The 10,595-nt window shown below is 41.9% G+C and overlaps 1 protein-coding gene across 1 annotated transcript in view; it reads right to left on the minus strand.

Moving 5' to 3' along the window:
- NUP107 (nucleoporin 107) overlaps positions 1-10,162 on the minus strand; it is a 34,195-nt gene extending 24,033 nt beyond the window's left edge. Inside the window, exons 1-10 of the mRNA XM_048500688.1 lie at positions 10,026-10,162; positions 8,697-8,776; positions 7,349-7,432; positions 6,917-7,032; positions 6,497-6,629; positions 6,096-6,199; positions 4,466-4,593; positions 2,812-2,860; positions 2,410-2,481; positions 1,816-1,904 (exon numbers count right to left, since the gene is read on the minus strand). Coding sequence (XP_048356645.1) covers positions 1,816-1,904; positions 2,410-2,481; positions 2,812-2,860; positions 4,466-4,593; positions 6,096-6,199; positions 6,497-6,629; positions 6,917-7,032; positions 7,349-7,432; positions 8,697-8,776; positions 10,026-10,033 — 863 coding nt within the window. The 5' untranslated portion in view covers positions 10,034-10,162. The remainder of the gene's footprint in view (positions 1-1,815; positions 1,905-2,409; positions 2,482-2,811; positions 2,861-4,465; positions 4,594-6,095; positions 6,200-6,496; positions 6,630-6,916; positions 7,033-7,348; positions 7,433-8,696; positions 8,777-10,025) is intronic.
- Positions 10,163-10,595: the final 433 nt, after the last annotated feature.

Consider the following 10,595-nt stretch of genomic DNA (forward strand, 5'->3'; position numbering starts at 1 on the left):
CCTCGCCCTCTTGGCAGTAGGGGATTCCCTGGCTTGCCGCCCGCTGTCTTGGTGCTGTCGGGCAAGACCTCCTCTGCCTCCCCAGCAACCCCCGTTTGCCATCTGAGACCGTGTGCCTGCTGGTGGGGCCGTGTGCCTGGGTTGGCCCTGGACAATATTATAAATTAAGACCTAATAAAACAAAAAATAAAATGCTAATGAAAAGAGCCTTGTTCTGTTCATGATTCATAAGCTTTCTTTTTTTGCTTTCCAGTCACAGCTGCCACAGGGACATGTGGGGACAATTGCCCTGGATGGTCCCCATGGAGTCATGTGGGTCGAGGTCCGCGCCGCAGCCACCCCCACTGGCTCAGCCCACCTCTTGGGCAGCAGCCGAACCAGCCGACTGCAGTGTGGAGCAGCCAGGCGGCACTCAGGCAGTCTTCTAATGCTGCGACCACCCCCTCTGCCCATCCCGCCAAGTCCTGCTGCTACCGACTAAGGTAAGTGGGGTGTGGGCCATAGGGTGGGCAAGAGTTCACCCCGGGCTCCATTTTACCAAGCTACGCCACTGCAGCTAACTTATGATGACTGGTAGGGTTTTCAAGGCAAGGGAAGTTCAGAGGTTGTTTGGCATTACCTGCTTCCATACTACGCCCCTGGATTCCTAGAAGGTCTCCCATTCAACTACTTGCCAGAGTTGTGGCTGAGACTGTGTGAGTGGCCCAAAGTCACCCAGCAAGTTTCCATAGGATTTGAACCAGGGTTTCCCAGATCCTAGATCAGCACCTTAATCACTACACCACACTGACTCTCCAGCGCAAGCCATGCCTCTGGCTTAGTATAAAGAATGCTCATTCCCAAACTTCTAGTACTTAAAACACAGAGGTTTAGACCAGTCGTATTTGTGAAAAGTCATTCTGGAAACAACTGTTCCAAATGTGTATGAAGAACGCAAGAAGCACATGAACACAAAAGCTCAATAATTAGCCAATAACTGAATCTGAATCCAGATAAGACGAAGGTTCTCTGTGTTCAGGATTCCCAAACATGAGAACCAGAAGCACCCGGTTTTGGATGGAGTTGGAGAAAGACTGGTGTGAGACTTGGGGGTGCTCCTGGATTAATTGATGTCCCTTGAAGCTCAGGTGTCAGCAGTGTCTAGGAAGGCCTTGCAGCAGCTCCAGCTGTTTTGCTGGCTCTGCCTGTTTTTGGACAAAGGGGACCTGGCCACAGTGCTACATATTCTGGTAACCTCCTGACAGGATTACTGTAATGCACTGTACATGGGGCTGCCGCTGAGATGATTCAGAGGCTGGAGCTGGTGCAACATACTGCAGCTAGACCGCTTGCACGTACATCTGGCCAGACAAGGAACTGTACTGGCTTCCAATTTGCTACCAGGCCCAATTCATAGTGCTGATATTAATATATATGGCCCTAAACGGATTGGACCCTGCCTACCTAAAGGAATGTCTATGCCTGTATGTACCAGCTTAGGCATTGAGGTCACAGGGGAAGCTCTCCTTCTGGTACCTCCCCACCGAGATACAGGCCAGCCCTATGTGGGAGAGCACAGGAGGGCTTTCTCTGTGATTTGCCAGGCGCCTATGCTTTATGGATTTAGACAACAGGTGAAGACTTTCCTCTTCACCCAGGCATTTGGTTAGTCGCACTGGATGCCCACTCTGTGATGCTGCAGGTTGGTGGCAGGGGAAAAGTTAGAATTTTAACTTTTCTATGTTGCCGGGTTTAAAGGGGATGTTTTACTGCTGTAGCCAACTAGAGATCTTGCATATAGGCAGGGTATATATTTAAATAAATAAATAAACTTACCAATACACAGACTTTGCATAAAACTCAATATTATCAGAAAAGTCTCCAATGTCATCCTTGGCAATGCTCTCTAGCCAGTCAACCACCAACTGAAATTAAAGTTTAATTAAATTAAAGAGGAGGAACAAAAAACAAGAGACAACTCATTGTTCTCCAAGTTCCATCCCCACTACAGGTCTCAAAAAGATACATTCAAGGGATCCAAGTTCTGTATAAATTTGCTTGGGAGTTAATTCCAGGTTTCATGGCATTGGGAGCCAGTGTGCACATAACTGCAGCTGCGATTGGATTCTTCCACATAATCTCAATCTTTTCCAATTGTTTACTCTTTTTCAAATAAAAAGTAGCTGCAGCACAGGTGTTTATTCCCATTTTAAATAATAATGTTAAGAATCAAACTAACAAACAATCCTTCATTATTCTCATTTTCCAGTTCACTGTTATTACTGCCAAAAATATGAGATTTTGTCATTATGAGCCAGTGGAGCCTGCAACAGTGAGATCCAATGAACATTTACTTGGAAGCAAATCCTACAGCATTTAACACACATACCCCCAAGCAGATACACAGGACTGTATCCCAATTCTTAATACCTGGCTTTGTCGAACCAATGAATCTCTCTGGAACAGATTGTTCACAACAGTCTTTTCACTAGCATTTATAACCTATAAGAGAACAAGTCCATCTTAAAATATAAAACATTTATTTTGTCATGAAATAAATATTAATGTTTTTGCTACTGAAACATTTTGGACATTTTTGCAGTATTCAACAACATGAATACAGTAGTTAATTGACCTTCATGTATCAGTTATTTCAAATGTTTATTTCCATAGCTTTGGATTACCATTATTAATTTTAAAAAGTTAAGTTTGGGAATTTTCCCTATTTCTTTGCATTTTGAACAATGCAACAACACAATAAAAAGAAAGATAGATGTCTTTAAACTTTAAATCATCAGAGAATAGAAAATGGCTGAAATCAACAGTACTTACTGCTATCTCAAATATATTTTCATCTTCTAGAGCAGATTGTATTCTATCCCTAGATGTAAAGCAAAGAGCAAAAACAATATTTAAGGTTTAACATGAATGGTATCTCTTAACAAATAAATACAATCCATTGAAATCCAACAGAAGCACACATAACACAAATTAGAAAATGCGGGTACAATTTGGTTACACCATGAAGAGGATCCTGATGGGAAGCCTCATGTTCTCTCCCCTCCCCGCCCGACTGCTGTTGTGGCCTCCCAACTTTCACCTCTTTTTGTCTAACATTCCTACCCTTTCCCCACAACTCATCTCTTTTCATTGGAATGTGTGAGCAACACAAACATTGTCAAAGTTCCCATGTCATGTAGTTTTCTGTGGAATTTGCTGAAAGACTTATGGCCAAATCCAAGGGAGGGGAAAATCCACCAACGGTGGAGGAAATTTGCTAGTGGGTGGCCACTGTGGCCCTCCACAGCTGTCTGATGTGGGTGTAGCAGAGGTGTTCAGGTGGTATGGCTGGAGGTGGAGCTGACATTAGACAATTTCCACCTGGCTTTTGCCTGTCGAAATGCCTATGCCTGGGAATTGAACTTGCGCCGCCCTTGTGAGGGCTTTTTGGAAGCTTGAAAGCTTTTTGTTTTGCTTCCCCACACTGCCAAGAAGCACTCTTGGTGGGGTATTGCCACAGCAACACTGCTAGGGACATGGAATTGGCCTGTTAGGATCCCTTTCCAAGCATTTGTCTTAAGTCCTTCAGAAAAATTCAGAGATCAGCTATGGCTTTGAAAGTAAATACCACAGAAAGCTTTAAGCAAGGTTTCCAGAAATCTCTCACTCGGCCTGAGCCCACCCTTTGCAGTATTCCACATGGAAGAGCATGTTAATCATATGATAGGAGTATGCAACTAACCTAACCCTAATACAGAAAACTGCCACTGCTTTCTTACTGTACTGCATTAAATTTATCCAGCAACTTGTTAAAAATGCATACTTGCTATATGTACCTAATTTATGCAGTCAACTATTCCACTTTAAGCTTCTGGAATTTTTGGGATGGGTTTTTTTGTTGGGAGTTGATTTATGAAAAAGTGTTGGTTGTGTTTGGGTGTACAGGCCTTGGTTAAATGAGGTTCTTTTCTTTTTCCCTGTTAAATTTTTTTTTGCCATCCTGTATGTCAAGTGGTTTTTTGATTGGGATGTCCAACAGCTGCTTCCTTAAAAAATGTTGTACAGTTCTGATTTTGTAAATTTTTAAAAAAGAAGTTAAAGTAATTATCATTTCAAAGAGTCATTATGGTTGTGCCAGGTGGGCTGACAGAGAGTAGTGTGTTTAGGAAATGGGATGTGGGAGCTGCTACCCGTTTTCTGTCTTTGACATCCCCAACTTCATGACAGACTTCTGCAATTTTTAGAGGGCCCATTAGTTTTGAATGTTAAGGTGGCAATGATTCTGTATTGTTTTTTCCGTGTTGTGTTGTTTTATGCCCTCTTGCATTTTATTCCCTTGGCCCTAATAACATTATTTTTTAAAAAACCCAGTATATGCAGTCAATTGATGTTTATTTTTCTTTTAGTGATCAGATCTACACTCTGACCACAGTACAGTAAATGAATGAACTGATGAAGTAATCAAGAAGCCTTTCAAGGGAACTACCTGTACATTGATGACAACAGTCTCCATGTTACCATCTCTTGCTTGAGAAGCCACAGAACACTGGCAGTCCTTGAAAACTTCTGCTTTCCAGGCGTTGCTCGGTAAACTATTTTTTGTAGAATATTTACCTGATAATAAAAAAGAACGTGGATTATTACTGGCCTTTTAATTATGATTGTTTTATATTATTTTTACAGTAAAGTCACAATGCTTACGGCACAGAGAAAAATGAGAGGGTATGTCACAGGCTGAGGCACTCCAGGCCAGGTGGTGAAGGGGTAGAACAGAGGCAGTGCTCTAAACTTGCAAGCAGCATAACAACGAGGCAGAAAAAGCCACTCTTGGGATCAGTAAAGACACGGCAGGAGCAGGAAGCAGAAAGGACCAGTTCCAAAGGGGAAAGACCTGCTTAAGGGCAAAGTTCTCCTTACAAGAAAAGACCTACTCAGGAGTAGGAACAGGGCAGCAGGAACAGGGGATATTCAGGGGAAGGACCCAGCAGAAAAAGGTAGGGGGGTGTACCTGGCTGGGACAGCTAGGAACAGGGAAGGAAAGTATCCAGTGAGACCTGGGCACTCTTCAGTGGGTAGACACAAGACTTCCTGGGACTAAGAGGGCAGCATTCCTGCCTAAGTGGCCACAGCTAGCACAGAGCCAGGCCTGGATGGTCTAGCTACTGTCAGTGGTAACTCTGACAGAAGGCTAAGTGGCCAGAGATAGGAGCTACCAATGCCTGATAAAGGACCTCACCAGGGGGACAGGCCTAAGAACCTGCATGTGAGCAGGTGTAGGTAATAAGGGACAAACCAGCCAGGCTGCAGGATGACTGTTAACCTTGGACAGAACTGACTGGAACTGATCTAAGCTCATTAATTAAATGAGAAACTGCAGCATCTCTGCAGTGTTGACTCATCTCTGGATAATGTGGACACTCCACAGTACATCTCCGGGGAAATGGGATCCCTGGCTGCAGGGGCATCGAAGGGGGGTTCCTATACTGTAGTTTGTACACTTGTGTAGACAGAAACCTCCCTCTCTAAAGCAAAGGAACAGACATGGTAAAAGGGTTCACATACTTGGCTTGAGATATATAGAGTGGCTTGAAGGGGGAGGCTAGGGTTGCGGCGGTCAGGGACAGCACCATTGTGGTGCAGCTGTGCCCCCTCCAAGGGGATTTTAGGCAGCACAGGAAGCAAGAAAAATGACAGAAATCCCTGGTCACTTTGCAAACTCACTGTGCAGTGAATCCACTGCACCTGTCTTTTTTGCCAGTACAAGTCCACGCTGGCAAAAGGAGGTATTCCCAGGCTGAAAGACCATAGAAAGTTGACTAACGTTGGCTCCATCCCAGGAATGCATTACTCCAAAATGAACTCACTAGCACCTAAAGGAGTGCAGCCCCAAGTATTCCACAGTGCCAAGGTTCTGCGTGCCTCCCCTGCATTGGTGGAAATGCCCCTGCATCAGTGTCCCTGCAAACACAAGTGGAACTGACGCTGGTGCAGGGGTCATGCTGCTTCCAATGCCCCGTCCTCCCACCCCGGATTGTACTGTTAGAACACAAGCTCTATGCTCGTTAAATTATGGGAATGCAAGAGCTAAATGAGTTAAATAATGTAACACAATATACCTGGCTAGTGCAAATCTCTTCATACACATCTACAAGTTCGAAGACTGTAGTTGAAGTGTGCTTTAAAAGGGACTGCAGAAAATCAGAGTACATGCTTCTGGTAGCTAGAACCATCAATAAAAATTCTTATTAGATTACAATATCTACCTTAAGAGTTATTTTATCATTTAAGTTTACATAAAATCCTAGTTAAATAGCATTATATTTCAAAGTATATTTAATAACAAATGCCCCTGTTGCAGATGTTCTTTGTTATAGCAAAATCACAAAATATAGGGGTGTAATCCCAAAATACCTATTGGGAAAAAAAGTCATACATGCGTATGTATTAATAAGAAACAACCTATGACACTATAATACATATTCACAGAAAGAACAAAAATAAAAAAGCAAACTCTGACCTGCTTCTCCAGGATCATCCTCATTTAGTAGAACAGTACTCTTACTGACATCCTCTGTTGTACTACACTCTAAATTTGTGAACACAACTGAATGTGGAGGGGTGAATGAGGTCATCCAATCACTGTCATCTAACTAAAAAATACAGCATAATATAACAGGTTAAAAAACAGGGGAAGGAAAAGAACCTTAGCCTTGCCTAAAAGCTGTGAAGAAGTGTCAGACACATGCTGGCTAATCCTGTTTAGCCAGAGGCAGAGCAAGGAGAAACTGTGCATGCACGCCCTGTGCCGCTGCTGTGGTGTCGCCCGCCCCGCCCCCTCGGTGGCCTGGTCACGCTGCCGCCTCTGCTCTGCCCGGGGCGTTGTGTCCCCCCCCCCCGCCCCATGGGCGCTATGCCACTGTGTTTAGCATGATCTTACCACAGACATGTTTCCAAGATGTCCAGTAGTTTGCATCAGATAAGAAGACTTTACTCCTGTGCCCAGAGTTGTAGATAGGTTTGGTGGCTTCATGGTGCTCCGGCTCTGTGGACTAACTGGAAATTTTAAATGTTTTAAATGTTTTTCTGAAGAAAAATACTTTTACATCTTTTCCAACCCGTTCCTCAACATGAATATATTTATTAAATTCTACTTATATCCATAAAAGTAGTGAATGTAAATACTTGCTTGCACCCAACATGTTAGCTTTCCTACAGAGATCTACTAGTATGCATAATGCTACAACATTCCATCTTAAAATTTAATTTACTTAAAAAACAGAAAATAGTTCACATAAAACAATATATGGAAAAGGCTATTAAAATCCTTGAAATTAAAAAATACCAAGGCAATAAATGAAAAGGATCTTACAGGGGGATGTCAATCCTCGAATCCTGTGAACCATCGGGCTCCTAGTTACCCTACCACTTAAACTCTCATCCAAGGAAGCAAGGACTGGGAAAGGAAAAAAAAGCTAAGAAAAACAGCCAAAGTTTGATAAACAGAATGCTTACAAAATGTCACTTGTCTCTCTCTTCAAATCCCCACTTTAAAACTTACTTTTGCTGCGATTGCTTAATTCCTTAGTTCTTATCATCAAGTAAAACAAAGTAGATATCCCTTATTTTCTCATATTTTTACTGTTCTTTTTCCTTCCCTTTATTCACACCCCTCCCTTTGAAATTTAAATTGCAGTCTTCCTAAAGAAGAAACTTTTTGGGGGGTGATGGTGGTGTTTCTTTTGCTTGCATCACTCTGTTCCAAGTACAGTGATGGCACTATATAAAACAAACACTGGTTTAAAGAAGAGGAAATTAGAAGCATAGAAATCCAGATGTTGCGAGAACAGGATCCAGTATACATCTCTTCCAAACAAATTCCAGTAATTCTACAGAACTCACTTCAGAATACATATGCACTATTAAAAATACAGAGTTAAAAATGATACATACTCTCGGCAGAGCTCAGAAAATTGTATGTGCTTTTTTTTAGAAAATACTTTAGGAATCTGATTCCAATTTCATAATTTGTTTAAATTCTACTGCTGCACTTCTCTTCAGCATAGTTATAATTTTGCTATTCTCAAAATGCCACTCCTGCTGCAAAATACAAGCCACTCAAAAATTCACCTTAAGCCATGAAGTATGTTCCCTTGAGTTCAGTTAGATATACTTCAAGGAAGGTGTGTAGTAGAGTCAGATGAATTTTGCAGGACACCTGTCTGGCAGCTAAACATGTTGGATTTGACACTCAAAATCACATCATGAGCCAAACACTGTATCTGTTTAGATCAAGTTGAACAATGCAAACAACAGTCAATGCAAACAACAGTCAAACAGGATTTTTCAGAGGCTTGTCGCAACAGATCAGGGGATCAGCTGGGAGGCAGCTTCTGAAGTCCCTCCCAAGAAATTTTACTTGTGTTAAGTCTTGCTAGGTAGCAACGTTGCCAGGGAGAGGAAGATCAGAAGTTGACTTCTATCTGATCAGGGAACTAATTAGTACCTTTAAACATTAAGCAACCAAAAAACAATAAACCTATCACATTAAATTATCCTACTAAAACATAAAAAAGTTAATGAAATGAGAAGAAAATATTCATTATGACTGAACAAGAATTAAGTAATAAAATAAAATTTCTAAAATAAAAACAGCTGACACTCAAACCCAAATAATTACACTTTTAAGTTAGAGCCAAAAACTCTCTAGAAAAGGATACCAGAAGCCTTTTTTTGTGAACTGTGTTTACGAATTGGCCGAGTCACTTCTTGAGGGGAGGCCACATTTTGAAAGTCAATCCTGAAAGAGCACAGAAAAATGGAAGTGATCAAATGCCTAATGTTCTCTGACTTGACTTGTTAAGCATGAAGTAAAGAAAAACATGAAATCTGGACCTACAATTTCACATCTTAATCTAAATTCTTTAAAAAATTCAAAATGATTGGTTTGACAAGACTACTTATGTTGCATCCCACCATGGATGCTAGCAACAGCTGCAATACCAAGCCATCATGTCAGATATTGAAGTACACAGTCTCTTGTTATTTTGAATCTTATTATTTTGAATCGGAGACATTTGGGGCATATTTAATTATATAGAACAAGATCCCTCTATCTATGAAAGAAGATGAACAAAAGCACATAACTGGGGTAGTTTTTGCAACCCATTCAATACATTCTTTAGTTCTTAGGAAACCAGTTCAGCAGAACCCAACTGACTGATTAAAAAGCACAATGGACAATCTGTGGCAGGAAGTGGCACATCAAAGACATTGCTAGTGGGCAGGAAAAATGAAAAACCAAGTGTCCAAGGTTACTGCTGTTAGCAAGTACAAGGGCAGAGACTAATCATCTGGAACCTCATACACAGGACACGTAGAACCAGAACCATCTGGTGTTCAATAGCATGCTGAATGGTTTGGTTTCATAATCCATAGCTCTTGGTAGACCTCTTGGTCCATGGATTTGTTTAATTTTTAAAAAAGATTACTCTATCTAAGGCAGTAGCTGCTACTTTACCACAGAACAATCAAAGGTTAATCGTACACTTTGTGAAGGAGCAATACAAGAAGTACTCCTTTAGTGGTGATGCCTCATTTCCCCCTTTTGTATCGGCAATCAATGTGGCGTAGTCTGGGAAGGTAGGAAGACAAGCAATTCAGACTATGCCATGGCATAAGAGCAAATATAAATCATAAGGCGTAGCACTTTTTAGAAGAAGGATCTATTGCAGAGCAAGATCAGACTCTTCACTTTGCCTTTTATTCAACTGGGCAAGTTGCTTGTTTCACAGCCGGTCTAACACGTCATCCGTAAAAGGCTGTTGCAAAAGAAAATGCAGGAGCAAAGAGTGATTTCATATTTTGGGGCTGAAAGACCATCTCCATTATTTTTTAAATATTTCCCCCTTCTTCAGCCACTAACACAGACGGGGAAACGCGGGCACGGGGGTGCTCACCCAACACACACATTACAGAAGCCGACTTCCGGAACACAAACATGCCATCGACACACACCGAACCGCTTCATGCACACAACATGAGCTCACCTGTCCATCTCTCCGTCAGAATCCGATGAAGGGACTAGGAATGAACCGCTCTCCGGAAGTGTGAATGTTGAGCCGGAAGTGAAACCAAAGACGCCAAAGATCACGCCGGTAATTGAATTTTTTCATGTCAATATGGGAGATCACTTAGGACTACATGGGCATTTATAAAGCGCATGCGCAAAGGGTGGAGTCAGACATTGGGAAAGCGCGTTTATGGGTGGCGGGTTATCCCCGAGGAAATAGAAAAACGCCCTGTCGCTATTATTTATCATGCGCACTGGTCTCTGGGCCAAGTAATTTTGGCCTTGCAGCAAACGAAGGTGGCTTTGTAGCAACGCCTTCTTCATAAGACAAACATTTCCCGAGTTCTGTCTCTTTCGGCGTCTACGGTTGAGAAAAGTTTATTGCATCGAGGTTACAAACTTCAGTAGATCTGCAAAAAATCATTTTAAATAAGTTTCATTTTGAATGTTGTAAAAATTCTTCCCTTCTGAGTGTATACAACAGATGCAATCGTCGTACGGTATTAGGTGAGAACGGTGTACTTTGTACCTGACTTCCATTAGCAGT

Source organism: Sphaerodactylus townsendi, linkage group LG06 (assembly GCF_021028975.2).
Source record: "Sphaerodactylus townsendi isolate TG3544 linkage group LG06, MPM_Stown_v2.3, whole genome shotgun sequence".
Taxonomy (NCBI): Eukaryota; Metazoa; Chordata; class Lepidosauria; order Squamata; family Sphaerodactylidae; genus Sphaerodactylus; species Sphaerodactylus townsendi.